The sequence below is a fragment of the Gymnoscopelus braueri genome (assembly GCF_963280865.1).
Source record: "Gymnoscopelus braueri genome assembly, chromosome: 5".
Taxonomy (NCBI): domain Eukaryota; kingdom Metazoa; phylum Chordata; class Actinopteri; order Myctophiformes; family Myctophidae; genus Gymnoscopelus; species Gymnoscopelus braueri.
In genome coordinates, this window is record NC_137606.1 from 40304383 (window position 1) to 40326499 (window position 22117).

General features: G+C 42.1%; 1 protein-coding gene across 1 annotated transcript in view; it reads right to left on the bottom strand.

Moving 5' to 3' along the window:
- Positions 1 to 234: 234 nt before the first annotated feature.
- yap1 (Yes1 associated transcriptional regulator) overlaps positions 235 to 22117 on the bottom strand; it is a 38651-nt gene continuing 16768 nt past the window's right edge. The window contains exons 4-8 of the mRNA XM_080429046.1: positions 21090 to 21203; positions 12282 to 12448; positions 7918 to 8048; positions 4850 to 4962; positions 235 to 4001 (exon numbers count right to left, since the gene is read on the bottom strand). Of these exons, the coding sequence (XP_080285172.1) occupies positions 3766 to 4001; positions 4850 to 4962; positions 7918 to 8048; positions 12282 to 12448; positions 21090 to 21203 (761 nt within the window). The 3' untranslated portion in view covers positions 235 to 3765. The remainder of the gene's footprint in view (positions 4002 to 4849; positions 4963 to 7917; positions 8049 to 12281; positions 12449 to 21089; positions 21204 to 22117) is intronic.

Sequence of the window (22117 nt, forward strand, 5' to 3'; positions counted from 1 at the left end):
GACATCAGGACTATCGTCAGTTATCATCTCGATATTTGGGGCCATGGTCTTTATAAAAATTTGAAATGAAAGAAATATTTAAAAAATATAAAAGCACATGTGAGGGCAGTTACTTCTTTGGCCTACTGGAGCTTGTACAAGACATTTAGCAGAGATTAACCCGAGGTTACTCACACACCCTCTTCTAGATAGGTTAGGCATGCATGCATAAATTATATACTCTTATCAACAACATAGGAGAAGTATTACAACAAAGTATATACTTTATTTCAGGCCAATTTCATATGAAGAGAGATATAATGTAACAGAATGTATGGTTCTAAAACACATGCACATATATATCTATAAAAAACAGATTACTGAATATAAATCATTTCATGTGCATTTAGAAAAAGATCTAAATACAGTCCTTTAACTTGTGTAATTAGTTCTACCTCTACAATGACAGTCAACTGTTTACTATTTTCTGACAATTATGCACTAACTAAGCATAAAAATCATGTTTCTGTGACAAAAAAGGCATCATTTACACAAAAGAGAAAAAAATCTGTATCCGTGCAATACAAGCACTGTAGTGTACCAGTCTTTTAAAAATCATTTTTAGTTGCATTGTTCTCACCAACACTGTTTTTTCCATCTTATATCCACCATCAACACACGATTCAATGAGCAAGAAAATCCTAAACTAACTGGGAGCTCCTGAAACAGAAACCGCTCTCTCAAAAACAACAATTTTCTTTGTTCGTTTTCTTCCCCTCCAACCTAAGTTTATATTGGTCTGTAGTTAATACTGGCAATTTTATGTATAGGCTGGGAATAGAGCCAATTTAGCAAACCGTAAGGCAATCCTCAACAAAGGACATGCATGGTAAAGGCACATTTGCCCACATTTGCCCAAGATTACAGCAGTAATGCAAAATGTGTAGTCATGTAAACATAATAATCTGATCACTATGGGAGGAAAGGTCTATGCTGTTCTCTTCCATATTGTCGCTGTTGATGAAGCAGTTCTTTACTCCAGGAGAATGTAAACATGCGAGTGCTGTGGAAGAATTCACTTTCCTTTCTACTAGAATCTCATACTCAACTCTCGGGGTTAAGCAAAATGTCTCTGTGGTACAACGGCGTCTCTCGACAAAAAAGAACAGTTCCACAACCAACAACACGTTGCAGATCTGTTCTTTCTGGTAACCGACACCCTCATGCGATGGGATAAAAATTTTGCTTAGGCCACTCAATTAATCATAATCTTTTTCTAGATACAGATTTTCTCTGTTATCTCGGCTATAACAACTCATTCAGACATTACCTCATTAACACACACTGAAAACCAACATCAATTTTCTCATTAGCTTATACATTTCTTTTTGTTTATACAGAGTTGATTACAAATCATACTATTTCTGGATCCATAAAAATGGGGGGGGTGGTACGGTGTTAGATTCACTACAAAAATATCTTTGGAATACAAAGTCACAACAGTCCCCAGCTAAAATCATTGGAACTGCACAATCTGAGTCACCGATGTCAGTCAAACCCTGGCAAATGTCTATGTTCACTACCGCTCTTTACCCGACAACCTGCTCAAACACATCTAAGACCACAGTCTATCAGAAGCCCTCATTTCAACCTAAAGGTGCTTTCACACCAGCTGCGATGCAATGTCTGAGCGACGCACATCAATGTTAAGAAATATTTCACTTTTCCACCCAGAGCGGCGCGAATGGCCCAAGCTGAAAAATATTCAACTCAAGTGATTTTCACCAAAACGAACAGAGTGACAGCCAGTGTGTGAGTGGGGAAATTATCACTTCAAATGTTGCGTCCCGCTGTTTGCCCTTGATTCAAGTGACGCGATTTTGTTTTAATTGCTTCCGGTGTGAATGCACCTCAACACGTTAGGCAACCTCTAAGTTCCGCCATTTCATTTTTTTCAAACATTGTAACTGTAGAATTGTAATCAGATTTTCTTTTATTGATCAAATAGCAACAGTTCATCTTAACAATCTATAGATGTCTTTTTTTCGTTAATGTTGAAGAATATCTTAAAATTAGGAAAAATAAAATGCTGCATGTGACCAACAGCTGCACAATAACATCGATACGAGCATATGATGCCAGAGATGCATCATCAGCTAGCTGATTAAAATGACTCAATTGTTTTGCATCTTGGAAGATTCCGTATTAGTGAATGACATCAGCTGTAGTAATGCGGTGAAAGTTGACCCTGTTAGAAAAATCCATCTATTAACCACTTAAACCCTCTAGTCTTAGTTAAATGGACTTGAGTTCCGACCGCTTTTTTCCATCTACACAAGTCTCTTCGACAAGAATAGCCAATCTACAAGCTTGTATTTTTGGCTAATGTTCCCCCGGAATATAGATGCTGGGGTTCAAGTGGTTAAGGAAATTAAAACAAAAGATAAGCACATAAAAGGCCATTTGATCTAAGCTAAAATACATTATGTAATATCCTAAAAATTAAAGATTACTAAAAAGTTAAAACGAAGAATGAATCATGAATTAGGCTTGAGTAAGACTGAGATACAAAGAAGCTAGTGTTCAAAAAAATAATCCCTAAATCCCATAATACATTTATAAAATAGAGAAATATCTTTTTGATTACTGAACATTAGCGTAAATAACAGAATGTGGTTAATGTTCGGGAAAGGCAGCCTCTTGGATATTGCTCGTTGCTGCAGAAACACAGAAACGTGGTAATTTGTTGTTTTGCTCGCAAAAAAAAGAAGAAAATATTTAAAAAATACAATTGAAGGCACTTGATTTGACAACGGTTTAACTTAGACTTGCTGGCACAGCCAAGCAGCAATGTAGTAGTGTAGTCCCCCTCCCGCCAGGCGCCATTAGTCCAAACCTTTCCACCCCACCAAAGACAACATGTCCAAACTAGGCCTTGTGTCACCTGTACTCCAAATCAGTACTGTTCCGTTCGCACCAGATACATCATTTTTGGTTCAGGCTCACTAAAACACTTAAAATGAGTAAAAACAGTTCCTTTAATTAAAAAGAAGGCCAAGTATAAATGGTAGTTGAGCTGGAAGAAATAGTCTCAAACACAAGTAGCGTGGTTTCATGGTAGCTTGCAGTAAAATGAGGCACTAGGCGCTCACAGGCAGCTGTGGATGACGGCAGTCCTTTTTCTGACCAAGTATAGTACATACACTCCAGCCCAGCACGGCTATGAGGGTTGAACCAGGGAAAAGGTGCGACCCCCCACCCCCCCCCCCCCCGCCCAATCTCAACCCCCACGCAGAGACGATCTGGATACACTGACATAAAAAAGAATTTCGGGGACCCTCGAGTTTAATTGCCTGTTCATGGGCCAGCCTTGAAAACACAGACAAAAAATACAGGTGAAAAAAAAAAAAACTACAAAAAATATAACGGAACCAAAAGAACAGAATATCACTGCCTCAAACAGAGGTCGTCCTTGCGCGCCGAGACAGAGACAGGCGACCAGAGAGACTCGCTTTTTAGTGCAATGGTTCTCAAAGTGGGGTCCAGGGACCCCTCAGGGTTCCTTGAGGGGGGTTCCAAATGGACCCTTACCGGGCTGCAACTCTGAGAATATACAAACGGGTCCATTAGGTTCCGTTTATGTACACTCTCCGAGTTATGGGGTCCTTGATATTCAATTTTTTTTTTGAGAACCACTGCTTTAGTGTCTTGTCTCAGCAGTTCTGAGAGAGTTTGGGCGCCGGTGGTGGTTGTGGTAACTTTGACGCCCCCTTGCTGTGGACCCTTTTATAACCATGTGAGGAAGCTCTCCTTGTCGATCTTGGTTGCTGCCAGCACGGACTCCATGTCGTTGAGGATATCGGAGCTCAGGGCCTCCTGGAGGCTGGGCATAAGCTCCTCTCCTTCCACGGCCATGCTCTCGCTCTCCAGGGTGCCCAGGTCCACGTCGGTCCCCGGGATGGCATCCAGGTAGTCGGGGAAACGGCTGGGCTGCGTCACCATGGAGGCTGGAAGCGAGTCCCCTGTGTGACAAAAGGGAGTCCACGTTAAACCACCTTCAACCTGGCGTCCCTGATTTTCGGCACGTCGTATCAGGCTAAACATTTCAGAAAGTTCCAACAAAAAGATAGTCTATTGTCGTTATTCATCCATGAAGTATACAGGGATTTTTTGTGGTTAATATAACAGCCAGCACAAATTTATTTTGCGGTAATTGCGGCCCTAAATGGCCGTAACCAATACTTTCGTACAACCATGCGAGTGGTGGTATGAAACAGCCCACTAACTACTGTTGGGCTATATTACTTATTGTAATCAGGACATTCATGGGCCAAATGTCAATATTCGATACACACATGTGTGTAAATGTTCTCTGAACCATCTTTGTCACTATTCAACACTATGCCTCCATGTCATAACCGACATGGCTTTGTTCACTGAACCGCGCAAAGCAAGTGCAATACCATTGCAATGAGGTCGGCTGTTTGTCTCACGGTTGGGTCTGTGTCACTGTCCAAAAATGTATCCACCAGAGGGTGCCGATTGCTTAAAACAACCTATACAGCTCAACTTTTATTTTCTATCAATCTAACCCATGAAGGAACGCATCTACATCTTCTAAATCCTAACTGGTTTCTTAAAAAACGTATGTTGCTATAATATCATAATATCAGTGGTGCTCAAACTGTTTCATGTCAAGGACCAACCAAAATGATATGTATTTGGCCGTGGACCCCCATCTCAAAATATTTTGAGTTGCGGGTCGTCCACACACACACACACACACACACACACACACACACACACACACACACACACACACACACACACACACACACACATATCCCGGGGTGATGGTTGTAAGGCTCACCGGTGTCCATCTCGTCCACGCTGTTGAGGAAGTCATCGGGGGTGCGAGGGACACTGTAGCTGCTCATGCTTAAACCGCTGTCTGTGCTCTCGTCTCTGGAGTGGTAGGTGCCGCTGAAAAGGGGGGGAGATCACACACACAAAGATAAATAAACGGTATAAGCTCTAGTACAACGATTGTTAACCTTTGATATTGTTTCTGTCGGGCAGAAACCTCTTATATACATTTGAACTTTTTGTAGTTTATTTTTTCGTAAATTAACACCCTACTTGATCACACTACAGCGTCACACAAAAGTTTGTGTGACGTGAAATAGCTAAAGTAGCAGATCCACAAGCTTCGAGCTTGTAGATCTGCTACTTTAGCTACAGATTTTTCAATTTGAATCCTGAAAAGTAACAGTTTTGGACATAATGAGGTTTCCACCTGACAGAGACGATATGCATCATTAGGCCACTGACCCCCATTTGATTTATGATTTGTATTTCTGGGACCGCAATCTACACTGCAATATCCTCAATTTAACCAAGAGAGTGTACAAATGGAACCAAATGGATCTGTTAAGGGTCACCAGACCCCACATTGAGAACCAGTGGTCTAGTACACTGGTTCTCAACGTGGGGTATGGGGACCCCCATGCGGTCCTTCAGGGGGTTCTAGAGGTCCTAAGCTAAATAGTTAAGTATCAAATGGACCCCAATAGGTCTGTAACTCCGAGAGTGTACCAAATGTAACCAAATGGACCCCATTTGGTTACATTTGGTACACTCTCAGTTAAACTGAACACTGATCATGTATTACAATTCCTCCAGCAGAGCTGTAGATGACGATCACTTAGCTCTGCTCCCAAAATGAGCTCCTTTAATTTAATTAAAGCAATCTGATAGACCTAACTGTGTCTGGAAAACAACAGGAGCACTTTCGTGCCAATGCCCCCAGTTGGCCTTGAGCAATATATGGTTGGTGTGTGTGTGTGTGTGTGTGTGTGTGTGTGTGTGTGTGTGTGTGTGTGTGTGTGTGTGTGTGTGTGTGTGTGTGTGTGTGTGTGTGTGTGTGTGTGTGTGTGTGTGTGTGTGAGAATGTATAGATCTCGTTACATTTCGAGGAATCGAGAATGACTCGGTTAAAGCAGAATTTCACTTTCTTCATTTCTAGGATACAGCATTTGAGTAGAAAAATATGGAAGAGTGTGAGAGAGAAGGAGAGAGAGAGAGAGAGAGAGAGAGAGAGAGAGAGAGAGAGAGAGAGAGAGAGAGAGAGAGAGACAGATTTGACAAGCCTATACTAATTAGCAGAGAAAATATGTAGGCAGAATATGGTAGGGACAGGATGAATGAGGCCATTGTGAGAGTAGGGGAGTGGAAGGGGGTAGGGAGCGAGGGAACAAGGGAGGGAGTGAGGGAGATTAGATTGGCCGGTCTGCACTGACTGGACCACATATTCTCATGGGGCCTGTTTGCAGTTCATCTCTATCCTCGTTTCATCCCTTCTAGGGCTGCCTGCAGGTAGCCATTATTTTAACGGTGATTATTCTATCGATTACTTTTTCGATTAATCGACCAAACGAGAAGTGCCGTTTTTCTGTTTGTTTTATACACATTGACAAAAAATAAATACTAATTATGGTGTCGCACAATAGTGTCACATAAAAGTAGCGAAAATAGACGGTCCTTTTTACCCCCCTTGCCCTCTCTACAAAACATGTTAACTTAACATGTTAATAAAGTTGGGCCTTTAACTTCTATTGTTAACTTAATCTGAAGACGAGTCAGTGGAACTCAAAGGCGTACTGTCGACACAACCTCACATTATTCCCGTCATCAATATCTAAAAGAACATTACTTAATATCTAAATGAATAGAATGACATAAATGTGATTTCACAACTTTGGCTCCAACGATTATGACAGCGCTTTAGAGTGGCTGCTCCCTGCACTACCGCAGCTGTACACCAGAGGTCGACATTGTGCAATCAAATCCAGTAGCGAGCTGCCTGGTTCCAATGAGTCACTGCCATGTGAAGAGGGTTAAAACCCAGAGAGTTTTTTTTTTTTTTTACAACTTGTGTAACACAGGCAGCTCACACTGGAAGCTCAACATAGAAACTTCCAGGTACACAGACTGAGAGAACACAGCCAGCCCACCAAGCTTAACTTGAACCAGAGACCCAGCCAGGAAGACTTCTATCAGCTGGTGGAAGAAGTACCATAATATAAAAATACTCTTGCTTGTTTTTATGTACGCCCACACTCCAGGTCGAATTGGGCTGAAAACTTTCCATAGCCGTGTGTTATAATCCGGGGAAAGTCATCATGGCCAACTGAAATGTTTTATACTTTTTGTGTAAATGTATTATACTAATATTCAACTTTTTTTTTAAATCATTTTACACTGGAAATCAGAGGTCAGATAGGGCTCTACGTCTCAGAATTAAATATTGTACTTCCTCCACTACAATTATTTACTTTGCAGATTTAGATTATTACGAAACATTAGCCACTTAAGCCCTATGTTACATTTGGCGATTTGAAAATACCAGATCTACAAGCACACAGCGCATCGACGTATAGTGAGTTTGTAGATCTGCAAAAAAAAAAAGATTGGAAAAAAATCGGTACTTTTACTTATATTAGTATATTTTAAATACCAATACTTTTGTACTTTTACTGAAGTCAAATTTTTCATACAGGCCTTTTACTTGTAACAGAGTATTTTTCCATTGTGGTATTGCTACTTTTACTAAAGTAAACAATCTGATTTGTACTATTTGCCTATTTCACCCTCGCAACGCTGGGTACCTAGCTAGTTCCCAAGTCCCAACACGAATCAACGCCTCAGACACCAATATACAAGGGCAAATTACACACCACCCATTTTCTTTCCATCTGCAGCCTGAATATTTTCTCTGGTAAATCTTGATAGAAATCATCTTCCGTAATTTTTCAAATATTTCTTTCCCACAAATATCTTCAGAAAGCGAGGTTCTGCTTTGAGTCCTTTTTGATTAGTGATGCTCATGTGGTGTGTGTGCGTGTGCGCGTGTTTGCGCGTGTGCGTGTCCAAACCAACCTGTTGAGGAATGGGTCAGAGCTGTTGGCGGTCATGGTCCGTGCGTCCTGGCCCATGGGGGAGGACACTGGGTTAGCGGTACCACCGTCCTGCTCCATACTGGTGGGGAGCTGGTTCCGTAAAGCGAGTTCCTGCAAACCAAAACAAACACACACTGAGCGGAGCCATCATCGGTCAAGCGTCTAAATTGCAAGGTCTCCCCTTAACTCCGACAGTATAGAAATGGAACCAAATGGACCCGTCAGGGTAAAATCCTGACAGAGCCTCTACTCCTCTCAAGAATCAACTTTATTGTCACATCACAGGTGTAAAAGAAGTGGGAAAATTTAGTTTTTTGAGCAAGCTTCATCATATTTGTCTTTGTTTGTCAGAAAGGGAGCAGAAGTAAAGGGACGGACGGACGGACGGACGGGCGGCAAAACAGTTCTCGTAGCGTTTGCCTGAATGGAGTGTAAAAGCCAGACAGATGCACAGTAATCTGTCATTCATTTTCTTTTTTGACGATATTGGCTTTTCACAAAATATCGGTTAAAAACATCGGTAACTGGTGGCCTAGGACCCTCCAAATTGGGATCGGACCCAAAAATAATAATAATCAGACATTGGTCAGGCTCTAACGGAGAGACCTACAATTCAGGGTGGTCTGCTTGCAATGGACGTCTGTTAGCTCCTCAGAGACCACTTGTAAGTATTGATCACTGACGTATGCCGAACGAACCTGCTGTCCTGTGACTTTCTCTCTTCTCGTGCTCTTGTTATGGTATAGAATGTTTCATTCAGGGATCACACACGCTCCGGGTCACCGTGTCCCCTTTCTCTCCCTCTACACCGAGTTTCCAATTACGTAACAGACCGACTACTGTTTGGAGAGATTTGTTTTCCACACAGGCAGCAGCAGTGAGGGGATAAAGCTGAGGTCACACTTCAGACTGTTCTTTATGTCCTTTCGCTAGTGTACGTCCTTGAGGAGTAGGCCAAGTTAAAGACGCTATAATTTCATGAGCCAAAGGCAACAACAACAACATGGGGAATACTTCATGCAGGTTTTTCTCCGTTTACTGGTGGTAAAAGAGGGAAGTGGACGCAGCGATCTCTCAGATAATCTCTCAGATTAATTATCGGTTTGGCGGAGGGTGAAAAAGAAAATCAGGCTTTTCCTTATGTGAAGGTGTGTACTGTGTACACTTGACATGAACGGTTCATCTGAAGGTGTTTCCTGCTTGAGCAACAAGGCCTTATCCTCGCATCCCACGCATGCACATAAACAGTCTGGTTTTGATTAAGACATTGGCTTTACAACCAGCCCTGTGTACTGTAAACATCCTTTATGGTTTTACGGCTCTATTTTTGCCCGACTGCCACTGGGCAGTTTGACAGATCTTAAACGGCTTTTGTCGCACTTTTTGGAACGCACGTCTTCGGGTGTGTCGGGTATTAACGCAAGATTACGGTTCGCTTCCACTGCAAAGCATAACAGCCCACGCTGTTGCACAACCCTTCTAATGATTTAACCCAGAGATACTGTTCAGGATCAACTTTGCAAATGTGATACAACCTCATTGTTTCAAACGGCTCGGACTTTGGAGGCTGTTTGAATTAAAGTAATGTTTGTTTTGTACTAGAATCGTGATGAAGTGCAACGCGTGTTTACGTGCCATCCATTCCAAAGATATCGAATGTAGTTTTTTTTGTCACATCTCCATGGTTCTCGTTCATCATGTCCTCTGGTCAACAGGCCAATTTGGATTATCTGAGGTTCAGCTCATTTCAGTTGTATAGTTTCATTAACCACTTGCAGTACAACTATAGGCTAGTTGAAGAGAGCCCCCCAGAAGTCTATCCTAGGCACCCCCCCTACACTAAGCATCCTTGCCGAAAATAGCCGATCTACAAACCGACGACAATCGATTTACCCAATGTTCGCCCCCCCTCAGAATAGGGACGCTATAGGGTTCATGTGGGTAAAACAGACATAAATGCAGTGGGGACAGGCCTGGAAACTTTCTGTTATGGGTGACCTCTAAGCTACCCTGTCCCCAAGCTAATTAAGTCATCTATTGACTCATTTTATCTTTAATCAGTGCCTTTGGCCGTCATACTAGTTAATCATTCATGTCTTTAGACTGTATTGTATAATGTAATTCAAATCCACACATGCTATTGTCGGAAAGAACGCCTGAATAGCCGGCTTTCTCAATAAAGACAAGCTAACCACTTAAACACTATTAGTTGACCAGAGTCCCACAGGGCTCTATACTAGCCACCCTCCTATTTCTACTCTAAATAGTCGATCTACAAGCTCTGCAAGCTTACATAATCTGCTATTTTTGTACGAAAAACCATTAAATAGGGCTTAACCACTTGAACCCTATTAGGGGGTGGCATTAGTCAAAAATAGCAGATCTACAAGCTCACAACGCGCTACGATGTGTTGTGAGCTTGTAGAGGGAAAACAGCTGTCCCTGTACAGAGCCAACTCAGGTCCAGTTTAATAAGTCTAGAGGGCGATTAAGTGGTTAATCAGACTAATCAATAGTTTAGTTTATAAAACAAATCAATTAGATTTTTTTTCACGTCGATTCATTGATATATAAAAATAATACAAATTATATATATTTTTAAAGTTAACAATAGAATAATCGCTAAGACAATAATCGATAGTTGCAGCACTACTTCCTACACAGGGAACGTTTCAACAGCCTGCAGTGAATGGCATGGTAAACAAAGCCAGCGGAAACCCTCATTCATAATCAGAAAGTGCTGTTTTCTGCTGCACTGACACGGCCTTGAGTAAACGGCCTAACTGGGCTCCACCACCCAGCGTGGGCGGCTCTGCTCTGTGTGTGACACATCGCTGTCAGGAAGCAATCAAGTGACCACGCTATGACTCACTGCAAGTTTCACTGCAGCGCAAGGCCTAACAAAATAAAAGCCCTCGTCAAGAGCAGCCAAGACACTGAGCAGTGGTTAACAAAATAAAAGCCCTTGTTCAAGAGCAGATTTTCTTTTCTTCCAGAAAGTTGACGTTCAAGTTAAACATTTGCACACCCCTGAGGTGTATTCTGGTTTTCCAGCAATTTCAATAATAATAATAATAATAAAGTCCCCGCTCCTTTGGGGTGTTTTTGTCACGTTACACTTGCACAAATATGAAATTCGTCCTCTGCATTTACCCACTCTAACTAGTAGGAGCACTGAGCGTCATTAATACAGCACATTTAACCATTTACAAGACAACAATAACTGAATTCATAATTCACACCTTGCTGACCATGAAAATAACAATTAAATTCAACACTATTCAAGGTTTCCCCAACAGTACAAACCCTGAATATTATCTGTAATGGCATATCATGTCTGTAAAGACTATTAGCTTTAACAATTAATATAGTAAATAATTGGTCTTGTGACGTATTGTGGTATTCCTAAATGGTCTGGGTTCATTACACGCTGAAACTCCGGCAGATTCAAGGATTTCCAGCACTCATACAAATCCTGGTTAGAATGGATAGTTTGGGGGTTGTTGTTTTTGAGTTCTGGCCTTGATATCGCAAATCCTGCGGTTCTGGTCAAATAGTTGAAAGCAGTTTTAAAATCGGCCCCAAAGTTACTCAGAAATGTCCTCTGGAAGCTTTATAGCATTTTGTTGCAATGCTAATGGAAACAAATGAGGTAAAACTGTTACTGAGAAATGGGTCAGCTATAGCCAGTTTCTGTTTTTTGTTAGATACCGGCTAAAACGCTAGCTGACCCATTTCTCAGTAACTGTTTGACCACAACCTTGGGTTTTGCAAATATTTATTAACCAATGAAAAGTATTAACAAGAGCTTGTGACTAAATAACAACTACACTGGATCCATCGAACACTGGATCCATCGAACACCCCCCCCCCCCCCCCCATTTCCCGAAAAGTAACCGTATTGGACCTACAAGGTTTCCGCCCAGAAAAGCGACGACATGCAAAGGCATAGTCCGTAATGACTTGGCTCTAGTCGATACCTATATGTATTAACCCATTGAGACCTGAAGCCAATTCTACATGTCTCCTAAATCTCAACAGTATTCTGAAAAACGTATGTTTCTATATCAGTGGTGCTCAATCTTTTTCATGTCAAGGACCCCCAATATTATATGTATTTGGCCGCGGACCCCCATCAAAATATTTTGTTCCAGAGACCCCCAGAAGCAAAGATTTGAGTTAAAAATGTTCGCTTTAAAAATATATATATTCAAAGATTTGCACACATTTTCACGAATTTTCAAAAATAGCAGATCTACAAGCTCATAGCGCGGCACTCGGTGCCGCGCTATGAGGCACCGAGTAGCAGATCCACAATTTGCTAAAGGTCTGGTGGCTCCTGACCTGGGGTCTCTGGCGGAGCAGCTCCTGTTGCTTCAGTCTCAGCCGTTCCTTCTCCATCTGCTGCAGCCTGATCTGGCTGTTGCCCCCCAGGACCGCACTGTGGGCGGGTGGCGGCCCCCCATGCAGCTTCACCGGGGCACTCTGGGAGATCCTCTGCTGGTTCAGGGCTGCAGGAAGAGGATAAAAGAGAGGGAAGATAAGGATGAGATAAAAGATCAGTGGAAGGAAGAAGTACTCAGGTTCTTTTAATCCATTAAGACCTGGAACGCATCTGTGTCACTTTAGATTTCTTTGGCTATTCAAAAATAGCAGATATACAAGCTCATAGCGCGGCACCGAGTGCCGCGCTATGAGCTTGTAGATCTGCTATTTTTGAAAAATCGTGAATTTTGTTTTAAAATATTTTTTTCCTGAAGAATTGTTAGGATTTAGATTTTTTTTTACGCGGCCTCAGGTCTTAATGGGTTAAGTTGGATATATTATCTCCATGTTTTAACTTTTTGTGTTTTCTTTGTAAATGAACGCCCTACTTGAACATACAACAGAGTCACACAAAAGCATCAAAAGTAGCAGATCAACAAGCTCGAAGCTTGAATTTGAATCCTGAAAAGTAACAGTTCTGGGCATTTCCACCCGAAAGAGAAGATATAAAAACAAAGTACAAGGATATTTGCATCAAAATATACTTACAGAACCAAAATAAAAGTATAACAATAGCTGACGTACAAGCTTGTCGCATCACAATGCATTCCGAGCTTGTAGATCAGCTATTTTGAATAGCCGAAGTATGACATAATAGGGCTCAAGTGGTTAATCTTTGTTTTGTAGTAATAATTGCTTAAGTAACTTAAGCTGTCAAATGATTGTAGTGTAGGAAAAGTAGGCCTACAATATTTGCCTCCGAGATGTAGTGGAGAAGAAATATATATATATAATATAAAAAATAATATATATATATATATATATATATAATAAATAAGACATAGTTTGGGATAGCGTGGTTATGTATGAATTTCAGTTACACAGGTTTCCAATGAGTGTTTTTTTGCATTATGTGGCAGTGTGAAAGCAGTTTACAAGGTTTTTTTTCAACCCGTCAAGAATGTCACTTTTTAATACGTCGGCACAAAAATATAGTTGCATATAAAAAAGGTTACAAATCAAAATATCAATCCAACATTGCTATATCTTTCCTATCTACCTAAAGAAACAACAACAACAAGCATATTGGTCAGGCTCTGATGTAAAAAGTTGACGACAAAACTTGATTAGTCCCTGTAGGGAAATTTCATAAAGAGCATCATCCAGTAGCCAGGAGTCAATATAGAATATCCTGATGCGTATCTGACACAGTCGACATGACTGCTCCATCTGCAGCATTTAGTCTGACATGAAGCACATAAAGAGCAGAGCCAGTGTAGCAGGTTGCGTGGGGCGAGGGAACTCCCGATGGAGGGTTTCCGCCAAGTCTCGAAGAACAATTAATTCCTGTAAGACCTGATTCCCTCCCACTCGCTGACTGAGACAGGCTTTGTTAGGAGTTTTTTTTTTTGGCACATTGCATCAGTCATGAGTGATCCTCATTGAGCGGTTTTTGTTTCCCTCAAAACAAGTAACAGATTATCCCTGCAGATTTGACTGACCGGCCCTGACCTGACGTTTTCTGTTTGCATGCATCGTTAATCAACACACACACATAAAAGCCTGAGTTATACTTGGTTGTGCATTGAAAATAGCCGACTAAGCTCAGTGCGGAGTGCAGCACGACGTGCCGCGAGCTTGTAGATCGTCTATTTTCGGTGCGAGACACCAGTATAAAGTCAGTCTCTGCGTCGCGTGTGCTTTCGTTTAGCCCTGCCGAGTGCAATGAATCAATTTGAACTCCCTAGTCCCTACGCCCTGTGGGTGACAAACAACAACAACAGGGATTTACCATGTAAACACTGCGTTCGCTATTGTCTTTACTTTCCAAAGCACTCGCTCAGCCAAGGTGAGCACATTAAGGGCTATTGAGTCAAGTACTGCAAAACAAATTCATGAGTTCAGAATACCTGATCACTCCCTGAAAGATCTTTTGTTATTCCGTATCCCAGCGGGGCGTGTGTGTGTGTGGATGGGGGGGGGGGGGGGTGGGGTCTAATAAAGATCAGTGAAAAACAACACGTAATTGTGGCAATCAATGCAAAGTAGGCCAAGCCGTTTTGTTTTTTTATCACCGTAAGCAGCGCAGGAGAAGAAGCTAAAGGAGCTCAAACCCACACGGGTATTTGCAGTCGTCGAACCAATGAGGAGCGCTGTTTACTTATGCGGCCCGAGGCAGCCGGCGAAAACAAAGCCATCGACGGGGCCGGGGCCACAATTTTCATGTGGTGCTGCTTTTCTGTCTACAGTGTCCCCCTCCCTGTCGCCCCTCCTCCACCATAGCCCCCTAAACCACCACTCCCCCCCCCCCTTGCCCCCGTCCCGGTTCTCTCTCATCTCCATTCAATCACTGTCTGTTTACACTATCTGTGTGTTACTGAATGGGCCCTGGGCTCAGGGCTCTCCCTGGGAAGCTCTGGAGGCCCGCCCTGCCTGCCTGCCTGCCTGCCCTGGCTCCCCCCGATTGTCCACAACACACAGCCACCCACCCACTCACACACACACACACACACGTTTGCATTAGTATCCTTGCGAAAACATCAACATTTTAGGACGACAATTTTATAAATGGTCATTTTCAACCCTAACGGCTATTTTTGGTGAGTGACAACGGCACGCAACAAAGTATAAATTCCTACCTCCGGCTAAACCTAACCTCTAATCCTAACCTGAATCTTTTTTTGACTGTAAGCCCAACTCATTGAAAATTGTCCTCACAATATCCATTTCTCACATTCTACCATACTTGTGGGGACATTTGATCCTCACAAGTATAGCAACACACACACACACACACACACACACACGTCTCTTCTCATGTCCCCCTCACATCAACTGAAGCAGTGCGTTACATCTCTTATCTCCGTCAGATACAGGGCCCTTGTCGGCCCTGATTGCTCTCACCATCAGGGCACCATTAGCCGTTCCCAGCCCAGGCAGAGCACATGGGGGGCAGTTGGCAGTTCGTCAAAGTTGAGACGGACACTTTACAGAATCCTACATCAGAGGGTCAGAAATGTCCTGCAGAATAGCAATGTGTCATTGCACTTCAAAGCCTGATTCATGTTGTGCACCGGTGTTACATGCATAGCGATGTGTTGCGAGCTTGTAGATCTGCTCTTTTCAGGGTGCGCCACCGGCGTACAACAGAGTATAAATTAAGCTGTAACTGTATGTCAGCGATCATTTGTTTGCGTCTGCCACTGACAGTGCAAGGTCGGAGATCGAGGAATCAAACCTATCATCTAAATTTCATACCCAGTGTCTGTGAACAAATAAATATAGTAGTACACCATGCATCAACCTAAATAACATTAATTGATTGTAATTTGCAAACTCACAGAAACATTTTACACAAGGCAGATGCAAAAACAAAAGGTACATATATTTAACATAACATTACCATTACATAAGCACTAATCCAATATCAGTAGATACAAAGAAGGTGTGCAAAGCACATGACTCGCGTTTCTGCGTACTGAAACGTCAAGGCCAATTTTTAAAAAAAATTACTTGGATGAATTCAACCTTTATGAGGAAGAGTTTCTGAATCCAGGTTATTATAGTTTAAAATTATTATTATTTTATTTGACTTCATGTTTATCAATTTCTCCAACTTTTGCTATTTATAAAGAAGAATATTGGATACTGACAAAGAATGACACGAAGGCCATTTTCTCAGATTGTGTTAGTTTCAGTTAGTTTTGTTAACACACCATACAGTTTCAGTTTGTTCTAGTTTTTTAGTTCAGTTAACTGAAATGTGTGGGGGGTATTTTCTTCCCCCAATTTTTGTTTTTGTTATTTTTTTACTATAATAACCCCGTTGTGGATAAGAGAGAAGCAGAAGTTCAGTTCAGGGTCATGGTGATAGCACAGAGGGAGGTGGAAGGTAGGACCACGCAGAGCTGAGTAGAGGACAGGGGGATGACGTGTAGCAGTGGTGGAAGAAGTACTCAGATTTCTTTACTCAAGTAAAAAGTAGCAATACCACAATACTCGTACAAGTAAAAGGTCTGTATTCAAAATGTTACTTGAGTACATGTTCAAAAGCATTGGAATCAAGATATACTTACAGTACCAAAGTCAAAGTACTATCATTTTTCAAATTGACAATCTTTTCTTCTTCAAATCACACATCCCCTGAGGCATCACAGCAGAAACTGACCCGAAAATAGCTGATCTACAAGTTCACAACGTGTTGCGATGCAACGCGTTGTGAGATTGTAGGAGTTATTTTCGAATAGCTGAAGTACAAAATAGGGCTTAAGTGGTTAATGTACGTTTTGTGATAATAATCTAAATCTAAAAAAGAAACTTGTAACTAAAGCTGTCAAATAATTGTAAAGGAGTATAAACTACAATGCCTCTCAGATATAGTGGAGTATGAAGTATGAAGTATAAAAAACGCCACAAAACCTCAAGTAAAGTAAAAGATACTTCAAAAGTGTACTTAAATACAATACTTGAGTACATGTACTTAATTACTTTCCACTACTGGGCAGGCAGGGGGGCGGGGGGGGGGGGGCTAAAAGGCACCAGTAATACAGGTGGTGACAGGTGGTCCGCCCAGGAGATAAAAGGGACAAAGTTAATGCCGTCTGCCTTTTGTCATCTTCACGCTTCCCCCGAAATGAAACTTATCAGACCATCACCCCTGCAGGCGTACACAGCAAAGTCCTGCATGTCAATTGACACTCTGGGTTTTACAGTGTTGTGTACGCGGTGAGACCTAGACAGTAAAATCCCTAGTAACTCTGATGATGTACAAATGTAATCAAATGGACCCTCCCGGATCCATTTGGTTACATGTGTACATTCTCAAGGCCCTGACAGATAGAAAGCGCCATTGACACGAGCACCATTGACACGAGAGTCACTGAAGCACGTCAAAGTTAGGTCACTTGTCCACATTTGAAGTGTCAAATAGTCTACTGTAATCGGCTGCAACGCAATGGTTAATTCATAATTTGAACGCATCATACAGACGTCCGACCCAAATAAATTAACCCACTAAGACCGGAGGCTGATTCTACAAATTACTCTAAATCACTAGTTCTCAAACATTTTCCTGTCAAAGACTCCCAAATTGATACTGTATATATTTGGCCACAAACTCTAGCTCTGCAAGGGTGGCTATACGCATAGTGAGGGCAGAACAGCACTTGTACTTATTTTTAGTTTTTTTAAACACAAAAACAAGCACTTCTGGATTATTTGATAAATCGATAGATTAATCGGTAATAAAAAAAATCGATAGTTGCAGCCCTACATGAATCAATACTATGATTAGATTAGTGATTAATGGTGCAGCTCCAGCGCCAGCACTGGGAGGTGCTGTATGTATGTGTGACATTGGGCATGGCACCTTTGAAGCCTAGGTAAATATTTAGTAGCCTATCTGCTGTCGGTTTATAACCCGTTTAAAAAACAAAAAAAAGCAGGGTGTTGCATTTCTATCCTGGAGATAAGGAAAGTGGAGAAATAGTCTGGACGTGATACAAACACTTTTATCGTCTTGTGCCATGGCAAGGTCTGGGTAGAACTGTCTAACGCTGACCTGAGCAGAGCTGGCTTCACTTGGCAAGGAGATGAGAAGAAGGGGGAAAACAAAAAAAGGCAAAGAGGAACGCAACAGACCAGATCAGAATGTTTGCTAACAAACGTATTTCTTATTTCCAGGTAGATATGTCTATTGATATCAAGTTTGCTGCGTTATGAACGAAATGAGGTATTCATATAAAGTTTCACTTGACTTTTTCACTTGAACAAAAACAGAATCCATTGGACTTTTTGTCCAACGCAATTGCAGCAGTTTTATCGGTGAGATTAAAGCTTTTCAAACAAGTCTAAGTATAAATGAGTTTCATAACGACTTTGCCATCCCCGCAGCGCAGTGGAAAAGTGCTCGGCGCGTTGTGACCATTAAAAACTACCATGCCGCTGGCTGGCTGGAAAAGATGAGCACTTCACAAGAGTGACATCATCATCGAGCACTCGCCGACAAGGTGCCAACTCTCTCTCCTGGCGAAGGGCTACAGCAAGTCAGGAAAAAAAGGGAGCTTAAAAACAAACAAATCAAGGTTTCCCGTAGAACACCAATCCCTGTCTCTTGTTGTGCGTGTGAATATATCTGCCGATTGTGTTTGTGCCCAGCGGTTTCTTCGGTGCATGTCTGGAAAACAACAGAAGGGCTGCAGTATAATATGCCCACATAGGTCAGCCCCCTCTTGAACTTCGCCACAGTGCACTCATGGCTTGTTCGCTGCTCACCACCTCCTTGGATCTTAAGGGGGGTGGTTAGGTCATGCTTATCCCTCTATGCCAGTGGTTCTCAAAGTGGGGTCCTGGGATCTCCAGAGGTCCTCGAGGGGGTTCTAGGGGGTCCCCAGCAAAATGTGGAACAGTTTGATCACTTAAAAACCTATTTTATACTATCTATGCCATCTGCCATTTTCAAAACATTTGGAAAAATCTTGAATAAATGTGGACAATTTTAAAATGAGTTAGAAAATATTTAACAACACATTCATCTTCTCTTATGGGGGCCCCTGGCACTAAATATTTTCTAAATATCAATTTGGGGGTCCTTGACATGAAAACGTTTGAGAACCACTGCTCTATGCCCCCCTGCTTTTGCCTTGCCTCTCCCTGCCCCCACCACTGCTCCCTCCCCTCCTCCCCTCACATTGGAGTTCTTTGACTGAAAAGGTCTGGAACAGATTAAGAGTTGGACCACAGTATAAAGAGGCCTGGCAGCAATTCAAGTCTGTCTGGGGCTGCAGCAGCAGCAGAATGGGGCCGGGCCTGCCTGCCTGCGCTGGGCCTCACACGGGGGAAAGCCAGTCGGCAACAACCCCTCAGTTAAAGGCGCTCCGCCGCTTCTCTTCTCAAAGCTCAAATTAGCCTCCATTATCAAAGCAGCTGGCTTACGATTGGAGACCCACGTAGCAGGCAGTAGTGTGGAGGCTTTCTAAACCGGCACAGCCCAATTCCCATGCACAGCACAGGAAATCATTTGATGTAGATATCACTTCTGAAGACAGACTGTCTTTTAAAAAGTGAATAGCCACTCAAGAAATAGCAAGCATAAGACGGTCCTCCCACCTGTGAGACTGTTGTACTTAAGGAAGGTAGAGACGGTAGCAGAGTCGAGTGATATTTGCATTTCTTAACCTATAACATAATGACGTGCAGCAATGATTTAGAACTATGTACAATGTAGTCAACTTGGACAATATGGCACCTAATGAGTTAACACAGTTCTCTGCCTCTCTCCCGCTCTCTTTCAGGGGCCCACCAGGCTTGTGTGTTCAAGACTTATAAATCTTCAAAGAGCTTAACCCATCTGAGCTGCCTCCTCTTCCCAGCTGCCCCCAGTCCTCTAACCCACTCCATGTTTTTGCACTTCCCCGCCTGCCCAGTCTCGGAGTGGGACACGCATTTACTTGCAAGGGGGCAGAAGAAGAAGAAGAAGAAGACGGAGGGAAAAAAACTGCTCTCTATAAGCTAGGTAACAATACTGCTAAAATTAAAGAAGATAACAGGCTGTGGTGCGTGTTCACACATGTTGCCTTTGTCAAACGAGGGTGAGCTAGCTTCCCTGGGGAATGGTGGCTCTAATGAAGGGGATGGCACCTCAAGCGTAAATGAGTCAGAGTGACATAAGCAAGGAGCCTTCATCTCCCTGTGTGAGCCTCCCTGGCACCACACAAGGATTAGCTCATTCCCATGGCTGGAGAGAACTTACAAAAAAAAATGGACTTTCAATCTACTTTGAAAAAAGCAAAAGTAAAAACAAAACAAAAGAAAACAACCCAAAGAAATGCATTACTGTCCAACACCTCTCCTTCTCCCCAAATAAAAACATTAATATTTAGGTTTAGAGATGGATTGAGGTAGAGAACTTAATATCTCATCAGGTGAGTGACCACACCAAATCTCTATTTTACAGTTTCACTCGTACCTGAATCTGTCACTAGTTACTCAGCCCCTGACCCGTGCCCACCACACAGACTAAACTGTGAAATACTAGCTTAGCCCGGGGAGGTGGTGGAGCGTTAATGAGCGACTCAGCTGTTGCTGAAACACCAAAATGGCAAACAAAAGGTTAGGTGCTTTTTTTGTATTCCTCCGGCACCTAGTAGCAGCAGGGTCCTGGGGTTGTGTTAAACGCTGATTATAAGACGCCACGGCCCGACTCGTCACTACAAAACAATGTACTACTGGGGTGAGATGAACTATGAATCACACTGAATGCATTTGCCTTCTCACTGCTGATACACAGCAGTGTTTGGTGTTGGGTGGAAACCTTGTATGTCCAAAACCATAGCTGTGTTCCAATGGATCCAATGTAGTCATTATTTAGTCACAAGCTCTTTTCAATTGTTAAACAAATAGTAAAAACAACCGATCACAACACAACACAGCTCACAACAAATGGCGACGTGTTGTGATCTTGTACATCGGCTATTTTTTAAACTTGTTGCATGACTGTTGTGTGATGAAGTGGGACATTATTTTATGGAAAGAAAAAGAAAAACACACATGTTGAAAGTTGAAATATGGACATACAAGGTTTCTACCCGACAGCAACAACATAAATCTGGGGGGGCCTCGACATGAAAATGTTTGAGAACAAGTGGTATAAGTGACATATGAGCTCACCAAAGCGTGGGTCGAGTCTGGGGTCCAGCCAGGACGTAGTCTTGTTCTTGTGGTTGATGTAGTAGATCTCCCCATCTGAGGTAATGGCCTGCTCCCAGCCCTCAGGGAGAGGACCTAAAGGAGGAGGAAAGGTGAAAAGTTTAGGTTGTGGGAGAGATGAGCGTTGACGTTCATTGGTTGCGTAGGAAGAGGAGCAGGTGTTTGGACATGGGCTTGAATAATTATAGGTCAGGCGACAGCTAAAGCAAAGATTCTGCCACTTATTCTCTCATAATGTTCAGTGTTATCTATGTGATAACTCAACACTCTAAAGAGTGTCAAGTTAAACGACTTCCAAGAAATGTAGCACAGCACCATATGGAATGCATATTTCTCCGCCAAATGAAAGCATACTGTACTGTATCTGCAACTTTTAGTTTATAACATTTGTCCACAACAGCCATATTTCATAGAAAAGTTAGAATTGTTTGTGTTCAATTATTTAGATGATACACAAACAAATAAAAACCCATAATATATATGGGTGTGTACTATGCATTGTCCATGGTAAACACAGTCTTAGACTAAATCAATTTTCATGTTCCAGAGGTTTATGAATGCAACGACTGACAGTGAGCCCAGCAGAACAGTGACAGTATCATGGAGAATACAGAGATACAGTACTATATAAACTATAAACCAAGCTGCCAGTCAAGGAGTTCCAAAACATGTCGTACAGGACGAGTCACGTTCTACCTCAGTCTCACCCCTCCTAAGGCAAATTCCTGCCCCTTGGACAGAATGATGCACACTGCGACGCCGTGTGCATGTAACAACTAGACTGACTGCATCTATATGTTACATGAAATTAGGGGTGCAACAGTTAATCAAACAGTTAATCAAACTAGTAAATTAAATTGATTAAAAACAATAAACCGATAACTTAATAAAATAATCATGTAATAATCAATCCCTATTTTGGGCATTCATTACAGTGGGATTTTTTTTTTAAATGACAAAATATATTAGAACTAGTGAAAATGGCTCAT